Here is a 22,778-nt window from a genome sequence, read left to right on the forward strand (position 1 = left end):
GACATGCAGAATGAAAGCACGCCTACAACTGGTGCTTTCCATTGCTATCTTGGTGTGCTGACAATGTATCTGTAAGCTCTAGTGACCAATTAGCTTGCCATGCCGCCTTAGCCAGTATGCTGTTTGAGCTCTTTAGTGTTGTACTTTTTGTTTTTTGCTTGCTTAGTTCCTGCTTCTTTTGTCCAGTTTCTTTGTGGAACAGTGCAAACAGGTGCTAGTAGCAAATAAATAAATAAAGAGTTGGTAAGGTGTGTTGCTGGATTAGTTGGGTCTGCATGATTAGTTGCAACAGAGAATGATCGTCTTTTCATTCACTGCCTCTTCTCTGTCTCGCCTTATTCTAACAAAACTATCAAACAATTGATTATTTAGCCGTGTTGTGTGCAAAATGTTACTGACGATCTTTGCTCATACTAGACAACGCCTGGGTAGGACACGGTAATGATGTGGACGTACGCTATCTGTGTGCTGCCTTTGTGCTGTTTTATGGGAGCTAAAATGAGTTACCTGAGGAGGGGGCATTCTTTAATAATCACTGGAGATGTTAGACTCCTGGCAGGCCTCCAGGTGAAAAAGGTGCAGTGAAGCATATACGCAAGAAACTCTAGCGTACAAAACTTGCACACACATGCACAACGTATTATCGGGAACAAAAGTTTTTGGGCCGCGAGCTCTTGGGAAAACGTTTATTGTAGCTCCACCTTGCTACCCTGTCGCCTGATATTGTATGAAGGTATTAAAGGCCTAAATCCTCCTTCCTCCGGTACGAATATCAGGCAATTGGTTAGCGAAGTGGAGCTGTAATAAAACGCTTTTCCAAGAACTCGCATCCCGCAAACTTTTGTCTCCAATAGTAACTTAATGAATGATCTCAATGTTGTATCGTTGTGCAGGGTGAGCTGCGCGGAGCAATGAGGGGGCGTCCTGGGCCACCGCCAGGTGCTTGGGACCGTCCAGACTGGGACCCACCGCATCCCTGGGGGGGTCCCATGCATGGTGGGGGACCTCCCCGCCCACCGCCTCCCATGGAGTGGAGGCGCCCGCATCCCCCACCACCACACATGTGAGCAAGCGCCCCCGTGCTGACCCCCAAAACACCGTTGCGCGTTGTTCACGTAGTGGCATTCATTAATTTTTACTTTTACTGCAAGGAGACAAAATACACTCTTTTATAAAGAGTAAGAAAGCATTTTTGTACTTCGTGTAGGGTTTCTTGTACTCTGGAGAGACAAATGCTCACTTTTTAGGAAGATGGTATTTTTGTACTCCTTATAGTGTGTTCTCATACTCTGTTTTATATGGGAGTGTTTACAATGTAAAAGTATACCATATCGTTTTGCGAATCATTTCTGCGTTAAAGAGGCAGGTTGTTGCTGGTGACCTCGCTTTTTTATGTCCCTTTTTTCGCCATTATATATAGAAAGTTGCAACATTGTGTTGGCAGTTGGCATGTAAGTGGGCATTGCTATACAAGACCTGAATAAACGACGCATTAGCGTACTCAGATGGATTCCTTTATTTTGCCTGACATTGTTTCACGCTTAAAACATCAGGAGGAGGAGGACTTTAATGGACCATAACATTTCTTGATCCTCCCTTACATTTTTACACGTGTTACTAACACCTGTAAAAAACAGGGAGGATCGGGAAATGTTATGGGCAATGAGCTTTAGTGCCAAGGCTCCTGATACTGTTCGTACACAGTCTCTGGTCATTGTAATGCACTGACAGCACGGGGGGGCCCCAGCACTCTCGGCTGGTGTGTGCAGTTCAGAATCCGGCGGCCATGCGATCGAATGTCGGCGGCGCGCCGTCTCGGCTTGCTGACAGCTCCGCTCCCTCCTGGCTGGACAAGTCCTCTTCTAAATAAATTCGTGGACATTGAACACTATATTGGCTTGTCTGGGATGCTCCTTCCACACACTGTTCGAACGAGAAATGCCATCTGACTGTTGTTGTAGGTCTATGTAGGGAACCCAACCAAAACCAAAAATAGGGATCTATACTGTAGCTGAAAAGACTATGCAAGAAATTTTGTCTGCCTCCCTTGAGCAGAGGATCAACATTCAGTGGGTACGATTGAGTTCAAACTTTCAATTTAATTTTGCTAGAAAAGATTCAGTGTCTATTGTTTGATTTCCTGAATACACAGTACAGAAAAGGTCTGTGTGACAGACCGTTCACTTGTGCATGCTGGTTTATGATACTTTTGCTGTGCTTTAAGGCTGTAATTAAACAAGTTTTTGCATGTAGGTTTACGTCCAGCCTGGCAAAGCAGTGCTGAACAGCTGGTGAATTTGCATGCAACATGTGATGGGCACATCGCGCTCTCTCAGCACTATAGCACTTTTCTTGGAGTATGAAGGTTGTGAGAAAACTTTAACAGGTGTTATGGCATGTATGGTTCATCTAGTATGCGAGAGAATATTTGAGCTCCGAAATTGAGTTTAATAATAACCAGTTGAATATTCAGGGTAACTTGACTCCGGATTGTGCAGTTCGATTTCACAAACAACTCGAACTGAATGATTAGTCATGTGAGCGGTAACTGGATACTTGGTGCCAATTCCAGCTTGTGGTTATCTAAAGCATGCAGGCCATGCCTTCTATTCCATTGAGTTCATTGGACTTAACTAGCCTGATGAGCAACTCAACTACAAACGCAGTCACAACGGGCCGATTTGTACTGGGGCCAGACAGTGATGGAACTTAGACCCTCAGCTGTGAAAAACTGCGGGGTTGCTAAAGAAGCATTAATGCTGCACAATTAAGTGCTGGACACCTCTTGTCACGGCCACTGTCGTCAAATGTTTTTCCTGTTTGAGGCTTGCTGCCACTGGACCACCGTTGCAATGTCTGGAAGGATTCCACTTCCGCCTTTTTCTCTGCAGTCAGTTCAGTCACAAAGTGCATCGACAGTGCAGCTGCATGTAGAACTCCACTGGGAGCTGTTCATTTTTTCTTAATTATGCATGGCCATCACAATCATGCATATGTTTGCACTTTCTTCCCAACAGTCTCGCCTAACGTGGACAGTTCTCTTGCACTTAGATGCACTTGTCCGCACTTGACAGTAGGCAAGGTGGGCGTCTGTGTGAGAGTACTCTGCGTGCTACCCAACTACATTCCCTGATAAAGAAGCTATAGTGCAGTAGAAGACGAAAGATAAAAATTTTTGGGACAATCAATGCAACTAGTGCGTCGGAATGCAGTTTCTGGCTTGAGCATTCCCTGTTGTTTGATGAAACCCTGCTACGATGGTTCAAGAGTGCTGTCGTTTTGTTCCACTCTATGCACGTCAGATGGTGCTTCATTGTGCCTTTTTAGTGCACTAGCACTAAGGCTTACAATCTCAAAAAAAAAACCATCGACTCTGTTTGCCTGAAGACAGCGAGACCTGCAGGAATAAAATAAGTGTGGCCGCGACAGGGTTTCAAACCCGTGGTGGCGTGAAGAGATTGGCTTTACTGGCCACTGCACGAGAGCACTATAGTATTGCTGCGATTGATGACCCCTCGTGTTCAACTGCCATTCTCTCGCACCGTGCATTGCATGCAGTCATCTCCATCAACTTCCATGCGTGCGGTGGATTCAGAACACACCATTATTGCAGTGTCCTATTAAGGTGTGTTAAGCGGTCCCAAAATTTTGTAGTGCTCTATCAGTGAGGTCCCCAATCACTGTTTTTGCCGATCTTTGCCTGAACCCTGACCTTGAAGCCCTAGCCTTGAACCAAAAGCGAAATAAAAATTGACATGCTAGCGCACATACTTCGCATTTGGCCAAGTAGGCTAAAGTAGCTGTGATTTTTTTACGCATTGCGTTTGGAAGCAGATGAAAGCTGATTAAGATGATATCCCAAGTATAGCGCGAGAGGCATGGATGGAAGTTGAAGACGACAACAGCTCGAGAGACTTGCAGTTAAACATGCAGGGCGGCATGCAGTAATATTGTAGCGGTGCAATGCAGTGGCCAGCGACGCTTTGCGCCCCTGTGGGTTCGAATCCGGCTCGTAGCCAATTCTATTCTTTTATTTCACTTGTGACATAGATGCCGGGTTTTTGCCCTCACGACGCTTCTTTGCTATCGCACAAAAAAAAAAAATGAATGGCACGACTTTTTGTGCTGTTCATGTATGATTCTTTGTCTTTCATCTTCTACTGCGCGGCAGTTTTTTGTAACAATCTATATTACGCTAGCATTTCGAGCCTTCAGCCTTCGAGCCGTCAGCATAGTGGCGGCGCCTCCACGGTGGCCATGGTGGCCACGTGGTGCGGAGCAGCTGCTGGCCGCGTGTCACGCTGTCGAAACCGAGTGGGGGGTGAGTGGAGAGGGGGAGAGAGTGAATCCACGTCCAGGGACGAAGATGAAGAAGGAACGCACAGCAAAACGGAGTGGCGAAAGACTGACTTTGCAATTCGACTGAGCGAGTGCCACTCGGCCAGCTGCAGCTATCGCGCCACTCCAGGTTTAACCAGAGCTAAACCACAGCCATTTTTTTATCAATCATGCACCAACAAGTCCAACAAGCCCAGTTTCTGAACTGCATCTCCTGCACAGCTGTGCTGGGGCCCAGGTCCCGACTGTTGTTAGTGTGCATTATAGTTGAGATTGTTGTAAGCTACAGATGGGGTTAGCCTTGCGACTACTCTGCTGCTTCTGTTAGATTACTGAAATTTATACCCACTGTTAAAAGGAAGGTTATTCTTCACAGTAGCAGCTGCTTTTGCATGTAGCCTGAAATAGGCATATGCAGCCTAATTCTGTGTGTGTGAGTTACACAGTGTGTTGTGGTGCTGCCTCACAACCTTATTGGTACCAGAAGATGAAACAAGCGCATGAAACAGAAAGCACAGAAGATGAGACAAGCACTTACAAGCATGTCGGGCAATTGGCTTGCATGACTTTGTTGCAATAATTTTGTTTTTCTGCGCAACCTCATCCCGCTTAATTTTGCAGCTGACCGTACTAGGTGTGTGGAGAAAATGGTGCTGCAACAAAGTATTAGGAGTCAGGTGTGCTCATGAACTAAAAGCAAATGAAACATTGTGCACTTTTCTCAAACATTGTGGTAAATGTGAGCCATCGTTTGTGCCTTAAGCGATTTAATTTTTGCATCTTAGGGTATCAGTTGTTCTGGTGAATGTGTAGCTGACAAGGAAATGAGCTGGTGCCTTGTGGAGTGCATGTAGCTTTGTTTGGTCGCTTGTTTCTGACTGCTGCATGAGAGTCACTTAGTATTTGAACGCAGCTCGAGTTCAACTTTCTTGGTATTGGTAAGGCCTGATGGCTCACCGTATGCAGATTAATTAGTGTTTTTATAAGCAACTGATTTGGTCACATTTGTCGAGGACAGCCTATTGTTGCCCTGTCAAGAATCAGAGTGCTAAAGGTGTGGCTGCAGCTATTTGTGCTTGTCCGAGTTTATCTTGGCGAGAAAGCTCTTTGTGTTGTATTGTTGAATCTGAAGGTTTATTAATTTTTCACTCATTCTAACATCTTTACATTTTCTCTGCCCTTGTCATTCAAGCGCTCTTGTACGCTCATGCACCATTTTGCTTCTGCGGTATTTGCTTTCAGAGTTGTCCATTCTGTGATGTTCGAGGAATATCTGCAAGCAACCTTGTGTTTGTTTTGTCATCAAAATTTGTCATCTTTTGGAATACACCACTCACTTTTTAACCAAAAGAATTCAGTTTTTTAATATTTTTTTTCTATATATTTCATGACCAGGATTGTTGTGCGCAGTCACCAGTCAATCCACTCTATGCACATGCAAGAATTTTTACAAATAACATCTGCTATGTTGTCATTACAATATGTAAACCAGGGCCTTCTTCTACACTGCCCAGTTTCAGTTTTCGTCGGGGCTGGTAGTGTTTTAAAATCGTTTTTCTGAGTGTTTATAAAGACCTGCAGCTGTATTGAAGGAAGGAAGCTCTACAAAGTAATTATAGCCATTACTTCATGGAGTTAAGTATCATATTTTCACACATATTACCTGCCTATGCATATATTCTCCACCTCTAATCTGGACACTTAGAATAGGAAGAATTAATTGTTTTGTATTATGGACCACTTACCTGTGGACAGTATGATTATGCACTTCGTTACTGCTTGAACAAAGCTAAATTCTCTTGCTAGAACACATTCTGATCATCTCTAATGTTCAACCAATGACTACATTCAATCGTCTGTTACTGCTGTTTTCCAAAGCTTGTTGTTTGTCTCGAAGATTTCATAATTTTTTCATTCATTCACCTTAATAATGGAGCCCTTCTTCAAGCTTTTGAGCACACTTCATTGACCAGTTAGCCTGGAGCTGAACTTCTTGATCACATTAAAAATAAAAAAAAAATTGTGTGGGTAATGTGCGTGAAAATGCGGTAAACTCTGCCAGCCACCTTTGACGCATACTGCCATCAGATTTTTGTTGGTGACTGAGAAAGTAGTCCAGAGTGCCTCGGTAGAGCGCTTGCTCCTCACTGGGAATGCAGGTATCCAGATGAGCCGCCATTTGACTGGGACCGGCGACCACCGCCCCCCTGGTGAGTCACCGGCTGCCTGCACGCCACACTGGGAGGGCCCGGTCGTGCTCGAGCCATCATCGGGTCTCCGCATCACGTGCATGCATCGCTTGGGCTGCTGTGTTGCCTTAGCAGAAGCTCGTTCATGGCCGTCTCACCGTTATTCTCTTGTTTGTGCGACCTACGCACACCTGCCACTTATCCCCACAGAGGCTTTGTGGCGGCACTGTGTTTAATCCTAAAATATGTTGTTCGAAGTATAAAGTCGAGACAAGACAGTTACGAAAAACAAGCGTAAACTAATGACACTTTATTTACAAAGCTTTTGTGCTGGTATTGTGACCGACCAGACTTGTTTTGAGGCATTAAAAGAAACTAAGGAAGTATAAAGAGAAAAGCAAAATTAACATCTTGGGACAGACGCAGGCATGAAGCCAGTTTTTTTTTGGGGGGGGGGTGAAAAGGGGGGGGGGGGGAGGCAAGGTAATTCGTTATATGGGGGGGGGGTGAAAAGGGGGGGGAGGCAAGGTAATTCGTTATATGGGGGGGGGGGGGGGGGGCTTAAGATGTTTTCCTGAACAAACATCCTTGCTATCTCCTCAGGCATATAGGATATGTGTATCTGGCAGTATACAATGAACAGTAGTTATCCTATGCAGCTGCCTATTTTGTAACTGTGCTGTCTTGTTTTCTGCTGTGAAACGGCGTGTTTTAACATGCTGAGTTTCTTATAAGAAGAAAAGTTCTGTTCGTAGTCAAACGTGGAGCTTAAGGCACTCGATGAATACTAAATTTTTGTTTTTAATGCAGGGCTTGCAGTAACAAAAGTCATCTGAAAGTGCATCCCATCTGGTAATCTTGTGCATTTGTAAAGATGAGCTCGCGGAACATAATATCCATGCAGTGAACATGTTTAATGCAGTTGATAGTGCCTCAGCTCAATCTTGGCAACGTCATTCCCAAAGATTTTACGAGTCGAATATTGATCGAAACCATCCATACAAATTGCGTCAGTACAGAATGTGTCGTTCATCAAAGTGTGCCTTAAGTTGAGGTGCTATTTCATGAGGATGCCTAGGAACAAAGCATTTAGACGATGTCCACAAGTGGTCATCTCGGCATATTGCACATTGTAAGCTTTTTTTGAAAAGTGGCGTGCTGGATTGGCTGCAATTTTGCCCCTGTTAAGTTAGCCCAGCCTTGCTTGCACAGGATTTCACCTTTGTTCTTTCTTGTTCAGTGCTCGGATAGTTGGCAGGTGCTGCTAGTAGGCCTTTTTTTTCCCTTTGTTTTTTGTTTGTTTTCCTGCTGTGGACTAAGTTCGTGCTGCTTGCCTTGTAACGTGTCACTCGGTGTGTTGTATGCCTAGACCTGACACCTTGTGAAGGCATTGGGGAAAGATTCAGGTGTGTGTGTGTGTGTGTCGCCAGTATTGGGTGCGCATAAAGAAAAAGAAGAGAAGACGTATTGCAAAGCCGATGTGTGGATGGGCTTGGTGTCATCCTAGAGACTGTAGCAAGGAAAGGAAAACTGGAAGTGAGCGCTGGTCTCATTGCTCTATGCTGCTTCATTATCGTGTAGCTAAGCATCAGAATTCTGAAATGTGCTTTTAAGTGCTTTTTCCTCTTTCTTTTGTGTGTTATGGGATCAGCCAGCAACTGTTCGAAATGGCCAATTTATTGGCATGTGTCTAACTGGGGCATCTTGGTTTTAATTGCCTGTTTTGTATGTCGGTCAGGTGTAATGAACTCGTAGATAAGGCAGACAATTCATGTTCTCCTGTGGTTCTGCATCAGGATTTCATGAGACGGCGTCATCACGTCAGATATATTGGTTAAAGAAACACGTAAAGCCTCTTCTATTTAATAAATTCTGATACGCTGTCAGTGGTATACAGTGAAATCTTGTTACATTGTAACGTTTATTAATTTGAGATCCCACATAAAGTTTTCATGGCATCTCTAAACACCTCAGTGCTGCAAATTTATATCTTGGAACCCAAAGGGTCATGTGTTTCATTTGCATTGCTTTTGTGTGCAAAGCAGTGTGCTCGCAAGAGCCACTTATAGGTGCGTGAAGCAAACGCCTTGCTTTTGGAGCAAGGCAGTGACCTCAGAAGTATCGGGCAGGTTGCAAAATAGTTTTAAAAAGAACGAATTAACTTAAGCTACAGGAAATAAAAATTTTGTTCAATTGATGTGGGGCTGGAACTAAGAGGAGCCGTTCATTTCTCGTAGGTTTGCATCCGCAAACTTGTTTAGTAGTGTAGTAGTTGGGGTTTGTGGAAGTGCTCAGATCTGAATCATTTCATCAAAAAAATGCGAATGGGGAATCAGTGTAGGCTGTGCCGAGACTGTGAGCAGACTTCTAAGTGAGGACCATGAACTCATGACAAAGTGCTTTGTGGCCCTGCATGTGGTTTTTCACCATAATTCCCGCAGTAACTGGTGGTTTATTTTCTTTCTCATTTATGTTTGAGTGCCAAGAGTTCAAAAGCAATTCATCGCCAGTTTCTTAAAGAGCTTCTAGGTACTCTTAAGCGTAATGACAAAAGCCAATGCCACTGGACTGCTTGCAATTGGCCTGTTGGCAGTTCTGCTTTTTTTATTTCTATTGTGATCTCTTTGTGCTCCTGTTACAGACCATGTTGCAGTCGGTGCAACACTCTTTTCGGTGCAGAATATTTACTTTTGTGTTTGGAGTGTTTCATCATGTGCACTCCACAAAGGTGCAGGTGCATGTTGTGGCTTGGCATTGTACCGCGCACCATTACATAGCATCGTGGTGACTGTTATGGCCTCAAAATAGCCTTATGGCATAAAATTTGGACCAGGGCCGCATATAAAACACAATGTTCTGACTGCGCAATTTAGTAATAGTTGGCTTTCCCAGGGCCTCAGCGTGAATTTGAATTGTCCAATTCAAATTAAGCAAGTTGTTCAAAATATTTGTGCGCTGTTCAATAACTAGCAGTGTTTATTTGAGATAAACAAGTTCACGAATGTATTTCATGTGGAAGTCGGGGAACTTCTTCTGCCCAGTTTAAATATTATCACTGATTTTCCGAGGTTTTATTATAGTGATGCTTACAAAATAAAATGTAATTTGTTGCGGTTCCTTGAACTTTGTTCAAATGAGAGTTCACTTGAATTTTTTCAATAATGCGTACTTCGTTGTCAGTAGCTGATGAACATAATGAATGCTGGAGTCTGCAACAAATGAAAATCATATACATAAATGGATAATACCAGCTGCGATGCCACATTTGGTTCAAAGCACAGGAGCATGAAATGTTGCATGTCTGTGACACTAGCAACCATTCCTCTCCTGTAGCATTAGAGAACTAGAAAGCACATAGCTAGGCTTGTGCACACCACTTGTGTGCAGAAAACGTGGACGAGAAGTGCAGTGCAAAAAGAAGTAGAAACCAGGTTCAGCTCTGACTCTTGATTGTTATTCAGAGGGGTGGGAAACTGTGCAAATGCAAAAAGAAAAATGACAAGGACAAAGTAAAGACTCATAGGAATGACACCACAGGCTCAGAATTTCAACTGTTTAATCTCAGAACAGGAAACCACTAGGAGTGTTATATATATTCAAGAAAAACCCATAATGAAAATAGTATAAAAAGTAACATCCCCATGTGCCATCTATGGCCTGTCGGTGTCTTCCTAACATATATCTTATAAATAACCAAGAAAAATAAAAGTAACCAAAGTTGTAGGTGTCTGGATCATTTAAATGTGTGCATTTATTAATCGCTTTTCAGGCAACAAAAGCACTTTCTGGCAAGCAGAAAAGATATTGATCAGACTGGAGACCTATCATTGCTTGGGGGACAGGTCTAAGCTGTAAGCACTCCAGATGTCAGACCACCAGGAGGGTCCTTGACTCGAATCTTACTTCTGTTGGCTGGAAGTTACTATGTAGCCCACAAGCTCATTTTGCTTAAGAGCACTCTGACCACCGCTTGATGTTGACCGCAGATGACCCGAGATGACCGCATTCTGCGGCAAAGACGCCACTTTCGTGAAGAACAGAATAAGTATAAAAAAAAAATAGGTTTTACTATCACTGGCTGTTCTTGCAAGGAACCTGCAGTGCATCAGTGCAGCTTTTCCTCTTTTTTTTTTCCGCTCATCTCTGCAACGCCACTTATTCCCTTCGCTAGCGCAGATGACAGAGTTCTTTTCAGTGTAGACATGACAAGTTTCGATCGAGTGGTAGGAAAATTTTTAAATCCAATTTTCTCGTCAACGAATTCATCTTTTGCTGCTGGACAAACGCCAGCATATCCAGAATGAGCCTCAGAATCAGTCTTTAAATTTTTACTTGGAACAAAAGTCTAATGAAGTTGTCCCCGGTGTCCCGTAAGGGTGGAGGGCACTGGAACGCCGCTGCATTGGGTGGCCTCACTATGCCAACCAGCTGGTGTTTTTTTTTTCTTCCCTCCCGCCTCATGTGTCTGTCCTCCCCCATCCCCATGTGTTGTGTGGCCGTGTGAGTGTGACACTGTGTTCCTCTTCTTCTTGTGGGGGGCCCACTCTGGCCAGGGCAGAGGAGCTGCCGCCAGAGGCCCCGTGGGAGCCCGAAGTGATTGACTACGGTCACCGGCCCGCCGACCTGCCCGGAGGAGGTAAAGCCAAGTAGCCGAGCCGGCCGTCGTTGCGAATAAAGGGGCCTCTCATGTATGTTGTCTATATGCCAGCCACCGAGAGAGAGAGAGTCTTCCCTCTTCCTCCACAGCCACACCCACGGCATGTGGTGAGGGCGGAGGGGATAGAAAAACCTTCCGCGCACATGCTACTGCGCATAAATTGCTCATCTCGGGAGGAAAAAAATTTCCATTAAAATTCGCTTGAAGCCCTTAAATTGCACTTCGCCGCTACCGGAGTTTTTAATGGCAAAGTGCTACTGCAGCCGCCGTCTTGGCCAGAATGTAGAGAACACGCTCGAAGCAGTCTACGACATGGTGCTTTTCGTTTCCATTTTCTTCTCTTGTTAACCTGACAAACCTGGGAAGGCTAAGTAATATTGCTACTGCAGGTTAGGGCCAGTCATGCAGAAATGCTTGTTTCTGCTAGGCAGTCACAGTTTACTTCATTTAAACCATCCTTTTCTCTCTCTTGAAACAGTACCATTGACATAAACTCTTCCAGTATTAGTACTAGTTACAGGTACTAAAGACATAGCTTTAGCTAGCAACCAGTCGGCTGTGTAACAGCATATCCTCACTGTCTATGGGACACAGGTCCGCAACGCTGTATTAGTTTCTAATTATCCTAGCCCCACTATCCAGGATCTTCCGTGCACTCAACAGCTGTACAGTATGCATACGCACAGTGGTATTACAACTGTAGTAGGATACAGCTTAAAAAAACATCAGTTGGTAACAATGGGCCATGGTCCACGGCGTCCTGTACAGTAACTCCACTGGCCAATCTCTGCAGTTAATGAAGTCAGCTTTTTAATGTTTGGCTGTATTGAACAAGCCAAAAGCATCAACATTCGTCAGCTTGTAGTTTAGTGTGGTCGTTAGCTTCTTGTTTAGCTAACAGAAAAAGCGTGCACAACTGACCACTTTCTTGTAGCGGAGGAATTGCATGTGTAGGTCTTGAATGTGGGCAGAGCATCACTGCAGACTTTATCCGACCATAGCCAAGCAGCACGTCTAGTGTAGCGTAATGTCAAAGCAAATTTAGCATTTTGTAACTTAGCAGCTTCTGTGTGGCATGTGCTTCCAGCAGTAGCTGCGTAAGTGTGCCAACTGCATGTGTAATTTCAATAACTGGGGAAGCACCAGTGTGCCAAACAGAAGTTGCATATCGCAGAAATATACTGTCTTAGGGTCCCGGGGAGACCCTATTGTAAAAGTAGGATACCAGCAGTAAATTCAAACATCATTTAGATTAATGATAATAAGCTGTAATTAAAGATTTATCTCTTGAATTCCATAAGTTGAGTCGCATCGGTCGCATTAATGTGCTCCATTGCACGAGATACAAGTAGGCAGTAGCATGATGACGAGCTTTGACAACTTCTAGGAGACTGCTAAGTGATTCTTGGCCTCCGAGAATGTCTCGCACGGGAAAATAAAATTCTCTGCGAGCTACAGTGACGACATTAACGCCTCTGGCTGAATAAAGCCCAACTTCAAGCCTGTCATAACTGCAATAAATTGCATTGCACTCGCCTCTTTGTGTTCTTGAAAACAGTAGTATTGTAAGAACTCAGCTACCCTACCCATTGATGTTTGCCACAAATGTTAAAGGTGTAAAAAACTTTATGGCTACTCCAAGTTTACTTGCCTGCAATCAAAGGCTGTATGTAATGAAGTGGTCAATGTTCTAATCATAGAAAAAAAAATGGTGCATCTCGAATTAACTGCAACAAATTTCTGGTTCAAATCAAATACATTTTCCTTATAAGCCACAATCTTGGCATTTCCTAGTTTACCTGCCTGCAATCAAAAGCTCTAAATAGCAATGTGGTGAATTTTCCATTTATATAAAAAAAAATGGCACAAGTGTACTGGTTCAAGTCAAATACATTGTACTTAATAGCCTCCTTGCGTTCTGAGATAGAACTGCTGAGTAAGCCTGAAAAAGCAGATCAGAAATCAGTCTGAAAGCTTTATTATGGAACTTCTGTAATTTATTGGTAACTTGTGGTCGTAAGCTGGTGAGACCAGCTAAATAATAAGCTGGTGAGACCAGCTAAATAAATAAGCATTCAAAAGATTGTAGGAACCCTGCCGCTCAACCCAAGAGAAGCTACATGATTTGTGTTACGGAGCAAAGAAGGATGGTTCGAACATACAGCACATAAGTGCTTGTCATCGCGGCACTTTCCAGATGGACCACGTTGTTGCTGCGCCATTAAGCCCCAGACACTTCTACCACTGCTACTAGTTGTGGTGTGAGAACTGCATTCCATGTCAGTAATTCTGAGGAATGTTGTTAAAAAATTAGTTGAGAAAGAAAAACACTTGCTCATTCTCTATGGCGTATGAAAGAATTGTTCGTGCGATTCTTTGGCATCATGAGCTTGTTTGGCACGCTGTTGAAACAGCACCCACCTTTAACTTCTCTGAGTTGAAGAATTTGCCATTGCAAGGCTATCAGTATGTGGAACTGCACTTAACTTGTTCAAGATTGAATAACATTGCAATAGAATTGCTGATATGGAGTGCAGGTACTGTGTGCCCACAAAAGTGGCACAGGCATGAGCGGGGCTGCTGCCTCTTCTAGTGTGTCGACAGTAGGTACCTAAGAACAGCTCAGTGCCAATGCCAGTGTGCCTGTGCAGCCTTTGAAGTTGCTGCCAAGTCCAGTTTGTTTTGGTGTGCTCTGTAGTGCCATCTTCTTAAGATTGAAAGACAAGAATTCGTGGTACCACCTAAGGAATTTTGGAATCTTGATGGTTGCCTGACGGATGCAATGACAGCATTGCTGGTGTCAGATGGCACTGTTTACTTAAAAGAGGCAAAATATAGTGAATTAAGTTATTGATTAAAAATTGTTACGTGTGAGAGGCCTTGCATGGTGCCTCTTGGACAATTTCGACTGCTAATGGTGATTACTGTTGTTATAGAGATGGCTGAAAAATGCATTGATCCCAAAAGTGAAGAGAAAAGATGTCCAGGGATCACATTGGGCGCACATTAAATGTTTAGATTCGAAATTTTTTGTGCAGCTTAGCTTCTTCCCCAGCACTTGCATTAGTGCATGCCACTATGGCAGGTTTCGAAATTAGCAAGTAATTCCCATTTTGCCAAATAAAATTTTATACTACTACTGCTAAAGCATTTCATGCTTTTATGAGATCAAAAGGCATAGATCATTGTTTGGTTTATATGGGGTTTAACGTCCCAAAGCAACTCGGGCTATGAGAGACGCCATAGATCATTGTGACTTAGCATATTAATTCATCTTCGATATTACTAATGTAACTGCTACTCTCTGATTGCATACGTTAAGTTTTGTTGATCATAGCCAGCTTGGTTGCTAATGACAAAGTAAAATTCTAGTACTCGATTAGAGGTTTAATGAGACACCTGAAAATGAACGTGTCGCACAAACTAGGTCACCGTAATACTTCAAGAACATTTTCTAAATGATCAAGGTTTTATTTGTTGGTTGACCTTGCCACATGGGATCATATCTTAGGTGATATCAGGTGGAGGCTAAGCACTGATAAGCCCAAAAAAGCTTCTCTGGGATCACTGCTGAAAAACTGTTATACTCTGGGAAAGTTTATTGCACTGATAAGGACAAGGCATCAGTTTATTGCTGCATTCTTGCGACAAAGATGTTACTGTCGCTAAGAATAGAGCTTTGTTATAAGCTACAGAAGTTTAAAAATTGAAATGCAGGCGTCTCTGATGTTCTCTCTGCAACTTTGATGACTTCAAATGCTTTTTGTTTGCGGATCTCTCAAGTCAGACCACTCTGCCGTCCACTTCCAACCAGTGATCAAGAAGTCCATAATTGCCCAACATCGTCATCTATTTCACAAGTTTGAATCAAATGGCAAGAATGCTCCCTTTGTGCTGCTGAAGGAACGTCAGTAGAGCTGCAAAAAAAGTCGAATTAGCTTTACTCAGAACAGAAGTAGGACGGTGGTGATCTTGGTATCTTTTTAATTAGCATATATGTTTACTATATCGCACAGCATTTCACATTACGCGTGCTCTCACTTGTGCGTTTCAGCGTCATGGAAGGTACTGCTTTGCTCTTGGCTTGTCTTATTAGGCATGCGTGCTGCTGGCACTTGGCAATGGCACTGGAAGCTGGCGCACGTACGTAGCCCTCTTGCTAAGCGGCACGGAACTGCTTGGCAGGTCACTAGAACATTGTAATAAAAATAACCTGAGGCTTTTGCCTGGTACTCTGCGTAACCACAAACTGCAGTGCGCCGTCTTCAGCCATGTGACCTCCTGTTCACCGAACAGACAGTGGCTGTGCTGACGAATCTAATACACCTAGACTTTGCGCCAAATTAAGCTGTTCCTGGCAAGTGGGCTACCGTGCTACTCCCCCCCTTAACGGGTGTTTGTCACACTTGGCGTAGCAGTGCCATCCAAGATCACATAAATGAGAATGCTTGTCAAGGGCTGTCCTGCCCAGCTGTAGACCTATACAAAATGGCCAGTAGCCGTTCGTCGTACAAGAAATTGGAGAGCATTGACAGGTACGTGAGCGAAAAAAAGTACTGCCTCTCTGGCACGTAGCCGGGCTCAGCCAGAGAGTGTGGGCTGATTGTTGCAAGCTGCATCACAGTGGGAAAGTAATTATCAACCTGGGCTCAGATTTTAAGTAAAAAAAAAAACCTACAAAAACTCATTTTGGTGAGCAGGTTTAACCCAGGACCACTGCCAAACTGTCCTCTGTGCAACTGTAACTCGCCAAATGCAAAAGGCTGTGAGCTTCACACTGATGTCTGCTAAAGTTAAAATGAATTTGTTTTTCTTAAATATAGACTGTGTGTGATGATAACTCTCTCCTTTATTAAACATGCCATTCCAGCTATCTGGATACAATCTTAATGGGATTTGCAGTTAATATCACACTTGTCAATAAAATTTGTACTTGTAGGAACAATGTGGGCAAGAGCAGTAATATTGTATGAGAAGGTACTTCTACACTTGTCTCGCTTCCTTGTTCCAAAATTCTCAGCTGGCCATGCACAAAGGTCACTGGGGACCTCAGCATGGCTGGCAGAACAACACTTTAAAAGTAGTGTGTTGCTTGTCAGTGCTGTGGCATGTTGCAAGTTGCGCGTCCGCGCCATAAGTGTCGCCACGGTCGGAACGATTGCAGCGATCCTGGTATCTGGCAGCAAACGCGGCTGGAGTCAATGACACAACGCGTCTGCGCCGCCAGTGCCGCCGCGGGCAACGCTGCAGCGCAGTGGCAGCAGACGACAGCGACCGGCGCAAGCATAGCGAGCAAAGTTTTGAGCAATTTATGTTTTTACCGCCAACTCCCAGGCACCGCCACCGTCGCATTTCAAAATCGTCCCCATTGGCTCTACGGGAATGTCACACCCTTGTGCTTGTTCCCACGACCGCTGTGGCTCACTCTGCCCATAGCTTTCGCATTTTGTGAAGTTGCAGCAAGACAGAGTATAGGGCAGTCACTGCCTAAACTGTGCCTGCCATAGTGGCTAGTAAGTGGAAAGCACAGCTTTGCTATTGACACTCCAAAGTGGGAGTGTTGTTAGTCCACTAGATCTAAGGGAATCCTCCTTGGTAAACTACTATCAGCATCAAATGAAATGCAAACAAGAGAATTGAAACTCGAACTGCAAAACTACAGTAGGGAGGCAGAATACTAGACTGGTTGACACTTGCATCAAAGGTGTAAAGTTCGCTCTTTGGCAGAGCTAATAGGCCACACCTTTATTTCCTTTCCAACGACTAAAATTTTTGATTTTATATGCTAGTGTTTCAGTGTTTTGTTCACATTTCTTTTGATGCTGATGGTACTTTTACGACATGAGGCTAATTGTAACTAATGTCCTCCTGAGTGCAGCCATGCAGCTACCACAAAGCAGAACATTAAATCTTAGGTTTTTCTCTATATTACGTAAATTTGAGAAACCCTTTTGGGATTTCTCTCTGGCCTTCAGGCTGCACACAGGTGGATGTTAAATTGTAATGGTTTGCAGGTCAAGAATCTGCTCTACCTGGGGGGTTCTTTTAGTACAATGCACAGGGTCACAGAATTGCGTGCTGTGTGTGCTTTAATACATCGGTGTGGAAAGAAGCATGGAGGGCTTTCCCTAAGCTGTGGTGTCCCTTCATCTGAAAGGGCCATTTCGAAGTATTCCCAGTTATGCCTAGTCTTAGGCTTTTAGATGTGTAGCCCCATGAAACTATAGCTTAACATAGCACATGACTGTGGTAGACTTCAAAATGGGGAGTGTCAAACTGAAGGATTTTGACTGCTAACAACCTACCACAAAATGTGGTTGCTATTGATCACTGTAACCTACTTGGCAATGCATGCTTGTTATTTTGGCACTGGATCGTGGTATCGGCACTGTGGTCCTGGGACCTCCTTAAGCAATGGAGCCTGAATAATTAGCACAAAGCTAGGATGACTTGACCCAAAATGCAGCTTGCACAGCCTATTAAAAATTTAGCCATACAAGCAAGTCGGTGACCATGAAATAAATTGGGCATCCCTGGAGGGTCTTGCAAAGGCTGGTAGGCGACTGCGCTAAGAGGTAGTGTACATGATGAGTCAGTTGCATCCATAGCCTAGTACAGTAAAGCTTAACTAAGGATACATGAGCATGCTTAACAAAGCTAAAAAGAAAGAAAAAGTAGTCTACCTCACAACCAGCTATGCCCAGCCACCCGTCTTTATTGGTAGGCATATCTGTTGTGTGGAGTCTGTAGTTAAGCCTCAATGGTAAGTTGCTACTCTGCACTGCAAGAGTATGCAAAAAATGCATGGCTTCTGAAAAATTGCATAAAAATAAATGCACCTTGCATTATTAGGCAAGTTCAGCAGCTTAATAGTGCTTAAATGTAAAGGTCCCCTGCATTATAAGGAAGGTCTAGCAGCTTAAACAGTAAAACATACCCACTAATTGCACATCTCTGGTGCTGATACTTGGCAGCTATGAAGTAAAATGTTTAAAAGAGTTCAAAGCATGGAGCTGTTGTAATCTTCAAGGACTAGCTTTTGCAAATCAGGTGAGGCAGTTGATGCAGGTAGAGGAATTTAAGGTAATGCTGCAAAAGTGATGGTCAGGGCAGTGTAAACTAGCTGCAGGAGGACAGATGTGAAAGACTTGCACAGTGATAAGGGCCAGCTTCCTGTAGCTATTGCTGTTGTACATTAGTGGCTCCAGTCTACAGCCTATGTGAAAATCGTGCCTTTTCTGAAAAGGGCATTGTCAGAGGGCTTTCGCACACCCGGTGCAAGCCCTGCATTCTTTGTTATAGTGCAGGGTTAAGCATGCAAGTTCTGTTGTCTTAAGAAGGCAGCTAAGGCACCCTTTTCCCTTTTTTTACTTCACAGCAAAGTTTGAGTCTTTCGACTATGGCCATGGGAAGACTGGAGAGAGTGAAAGAAGGCAAGAACCTCAAGGTGGGTATGATGGCCATCTAGCAAAAGCTACAGTCTGACAGCACTTAAGAATGAAGCTGCAAATGCCCTTCAGAGGGGACCTTACAAAAATGGCACTGCCTGTTGTCGTGGCATTGCAGTCAACCACATTGCACCTTCCACAGCATGCATTTGCATGCTAGCAGGTGCAAGGTTGACTGTGATGTTACAACAGTAGGTTGATTTCATTGATTGGAGGGCCCCTTTTGAGGGTTGTTTGCTGCTTCATTCTTGAGTTGTATCCGACTGTAGCGCCGAGTTTTTCTGAGCTAAGCTGTTGCACTTGGTGCAGTGCTGGACTACGGCCATGGTAGGCCAGGCCGCGCACGCTCTCCCATTATGGATGACCTGGAGCTCCCGCTGTCAATGATGGATGGAAGATGTCTGCCTCCACGTGCACCTGCACCTGTGCCTGCACCCGCACCTGCACCACCTGAACCGCAGGTGGTCTCTGCTGAGGACCTGCTGGGGCTGCCCGGCCGCGAGTCGCGCCCGCCGCTGTTGTGCGTTGTGGTGCGCGGCCCGCCGGGCTCAGGCAAGTCGTACTTGGCACGGCTGCTCAAGGAGCGCGAGATGGGCGCCGCCGGAAGCGTGGCGCCTCGAGTACTGGCCCTCGATGACTACTTCATGCAGGAGGTGGAAGTGTCTGAACTGGACCCCGACACAGGCAAGCGCGTGAAGCGGAAGGTGAGTTACTGCACAGTCTCTTCTAATTTGCAGGAAAACCACAGGGGTCTTATGTAATGGCTTTTTGTAACCCATTGTCGGTGTGAAAGTGCGTTTGGATTTATGTGTCTGTAAAGTTTAACGTATGAAAGCGACTAAGACTATGAGGAACGTCATAGTGGAGGGCTCTGATTAGTTTTGACCACCTGGGGTTCTTTAACGCGCACTGACATCGCACAGTACAAGGGTCTCTATCGTTTCACCTCCATTGAACTGCAACTGCTGCGATCGGGATCGAACCCGCATCTTTCGGGTCAGCAGCCAAGGATATCTTCATTGTTTTGTATGCAGCTATGGCACTACGACATAAAAGCTCCAGAACTTTAGGAAGCTGTTTTCAGCGCTGAAGGTGTGCTGCCATTTGATAACCCTGTTGTGGATCACTACTGTGTTTCCTTCAGTCTCTTGGTATCCTTTGTAGGCTGATGTTTTATCGCTACAAGTGCAGTGCCATTATTGGTCGGTTTTTTTTTTTTTTTTGCAACGAAGAGTACTTTCACATCTGCGCCATAAGCTACAGCACAGGGACTTTGCTGTAGATCATGTGTATTGAACGCACTGCACAGGGCCTCTTCTGTGCTGAGAATAGAAGGGAAAGCATCAGTGACAAAGAGACAGTGATGTCAATAAAAATTGTTTTAAGTCTCCTGTTTGAACGAAGTTATTGTTTTTCTTGGAACAGGAGTTCCGGTACGAGTATGAGGCTGACATGGAGGACGTCTACTTCGGCAGCTTGCTCAAGTCGTTCCGCAAGACTGTGGATGGCCGGCTGTTTTCATTTGTGCTGATCGACGCAGTGCTGGCGCGCGTACAGCAGCTGGAGCAGTTTGCTGGCTACGCGCGTCAGAACGGCTTCCAGGTGTACGTCTGTGAGCCGGATTGCCTGGACCCCGAGGAGTGCCACCGGCGCAATGTCCATGGCCGCTCCCTCGAGGACATCCAGAAGGTGCCTCTTGGGCAGCCTCCTGCCCCCTTCAGCCTCAAATGCCATACAAACCAAAGGCAACTGCTTAGCTTACTTTACCATTCTTGTGCAGATCGTGGACTCCTGGGAGCCCGCACCCAAGAACTACCCCCGGCTTGACTGCAGTATTCTGCTAGAGATGGAGGACATGGTGAGGGTCCCGACAACTCATCCCACCTGTTCCACTTGTAGAACTGTTCCCATAGCCCACACAGCAATGCACACAGTGTGATTTATCACTGGAATGGGCATGCCCAACCTACTTTGAAGGGTGAGTGAGAGGGCCGATTTCTTTGTTGGAAGGGGCAGGAATCGGGGGGCACGTTGTGGAAATTGGCTCTGGTGTACATAGGTAAGTACTTCCTTAATGGAAATTAGATGTGCTTGATATTGTGTGCAGGCAGTACAGGCAGGCAATGGTGACAATGAGGTGTAGTATCTAGGACATAAGGTGCACGTTGCCTATACGATGCAACTTCACTGCACTTTGAGTGCAGGACGAAGAGCTGCCACCAGCCGATGCGACCGATGCTGGCGCTGAGGGCAGTGGTGGCGATGGTGGTGCTGATGCGGCACCCGACAAAGGTGACGAGAACGAGGAGGAGGAGGAGGAGGAGGAAGAGCCCGTGAGTACCAAGAAATTGGGAACAAGCTGGCTTTAGTTCGACCCGAGTGCTTGTACCGACTTGGATTTGACTCGAGTGTTTGTACAGGTCCACAAGCCGAGCCGCTGGGAACTGATGACAGACACCACAGGCAGTGGTGAACGACTCTGTAAGTGAGCTGCCAGCACGTAGGCACTCTTCCTTGCACTGCTGACACTGTCCCCTTCGTGCAGTGAAACTGGACGGCTTGAGCAGCCATTGTCTCAAGCACACGTCCATGGACGATTACCTCCAGCTGCCCGACGACTACGAGGAGCGACACAGTGAACCGGGCAAGAAGCGGGTGAGTGCTCGGCTTTGGGGAACCCTGTTTGAAGTTTCACAGACGACAGTAAATAACGGCATTAAGTGACGGGACTGTTGGCACACATTGATGGGACGAGCAAACAGCTACAAATGGGCGTTATGAGTCATGAAAATGAAAGCTCAGCAAATCACGAAGAATGATCAGGTACAGAATCATCTTGATAATGTTGCATTACCTGTTTGTGTGATGAAACAAGAGATTTACTAATATCAGAATTGTCAGATGTGAGCCCTTCATTTCAATGCACAAAAAAAAAAAACCAAAATTTTGCATTGGGCTGTTGGTATAGGGTCATTGTAAAAACGCTGCAAAAAACGAGGGACCAGCACTTATCCTCTGTTTTTTTCTCTGGTCCCTTGTTTTTTGCACTTTTTGCAATGCATAAAAAGGAATTGGCACGCTACCAAATTTTTCCAGCTGTTCTTCCCTATCACTTTCCTTTTCGCATTTTCTGGAATCTGTTTTGTGGCCTTCGTGATGGTCAGTAAGGATTACAGTTGTAGGTCTGTATTGTGTGTTTGTCTCTATGTTAGTCTACCTCTTTTCGTATCATTTCTTGCATCCTTCATGCATACATTGACACGACCAAGTCGCATGTTTTGGCTTGACAAAATTTTCTTTCTCTGTACAGGTACGGTGGGCCGACATAGAAGAGAGCAAACAGCAGAAGCGTATGCGGGACATTGGCTTCGTTGTGGGCCAGACAGATTGGTCCAAGTTCACAGACCCCAGTCACGCTGAAAGAGCACTCACACGGACCAAGTACATCTGAATCACCCTTTTCCTCTCCCACATTCATGAAAGAAAAAAAAAAGCACATGTCCACTTGTTTCAAGTGTGTCTGTCTCATTCTCTGCTAGAACCACCTCTTCTTGTATGCAGTAGTGTTACACTGGACTCCCTGCAATGACTTGGTGGCTATTGCGTTCGGCTGGCATGCCCAATGTCGTGGAATCGAATCCCGGCCACGGCATTTCGATGGAGATGAAATGTAAAAACGCTTGTGTGCGTGCTGTGCATGATTAGAGCACATTAAAGATCTCCATGTAGCCTAAATCAATCCGGAGCCCTCCACTATGGTGTCTTCTAGAGCCCACGAGCCGCACTGGGACATCATACCCCATATATCATTCATTGTAATAGTTAATTATAGCGGAAATTTGTAGAGCATGTTACTGCCTTGTACGCCTGCACTGGCCTGACTGTTGCCCCAGTTCTTTCTTTCAGGATTTACATCGGTTGTTTAGTTTTTAATACTTTATTTTAATCTATGTACTACCTGGTGCGGTGGCTCAGTGGTCAAGATGCTCGGCTATTGAGCTGTAGAACCCGGGTTCATTCCTGGCTGCGGTGTTTGCACTTTAATGAAGGCGAAACGCAAAAGGCACCCACGTGTGCTTTGCGATGTCAGCACACATTAAAGAATTCCATGCAATTGAAATTAATCTGGAGGCCTCTAATGTGGCG

General features: G+C 44.9%; 1 protein-coding gene across 1 annotated transcript in view; it reads left to right on the forward strand.

The window, feature by feature from the left end:
* LOC144104857 (uncharacterized) overlaps positions 1-22,146 on the forward strand; it is a 41,039-nt gene extending 18,893 nt beyond the window's left edge. The window contains exons 7-17 of the mRNA XM_077638071.1: positions 894-1,063; positions 6,498-6,548; positions 11,081-11,163; positions 18,563-18,631; positions 18,942-19,336; positions 20,058-20,321; positions 20,413-20,490; positions 20,837-20,965; positions 21,053-21,113; positions 21,178-21,287; positions 21,943-22,146. Coding sequence (XP_077494197.1) covers positions 894-1,063; positions 6,498-6,548; positions 11,081-11,163; positions 18,563-18,631; positions 18,942-19,336; positions 20,058-20,321; positions 20,413-20,490; positions 20,837-20,965; positions 21,053-21,113; positions 21,178-21,287; positions 21,943-22,083 — 1,551 coding nt within the window. The 3' untranslated portion in view covers positions 22,084-22,146. The remainder of the gene's footprint in view (positions 1-893; positions 1,064-6,497; positions 6,549-11,080; positions 11,164-18,562; positions 18,632-18,941; positions 19,337-20,057; positions 20,322-20,412; positions 20,491-20,836; positions 20,966-21,052; positions 21,114-21,177; positions 21,288-21,942) is intronic.
* Positions 22,147-22,778: the final 632 nt, after the last annotated feature.

This window comes from Amblyomma americanum, chromosome 9, assembly GCF_052857255.1.
Source record: "Amblyomma americanum isolate KBUSLIRL-KWMA chromosome 9, ASM5285725v1, whole genome shotgun sequence".
In the NCBI taxonomy this organism is placed as follows: domain Eukaryota; kingdom Metazoa; phylum Arthropoda; class Arachnida; order Ixodida; family Ixodidae; genus Amblyomma; species Amblyomma americanum.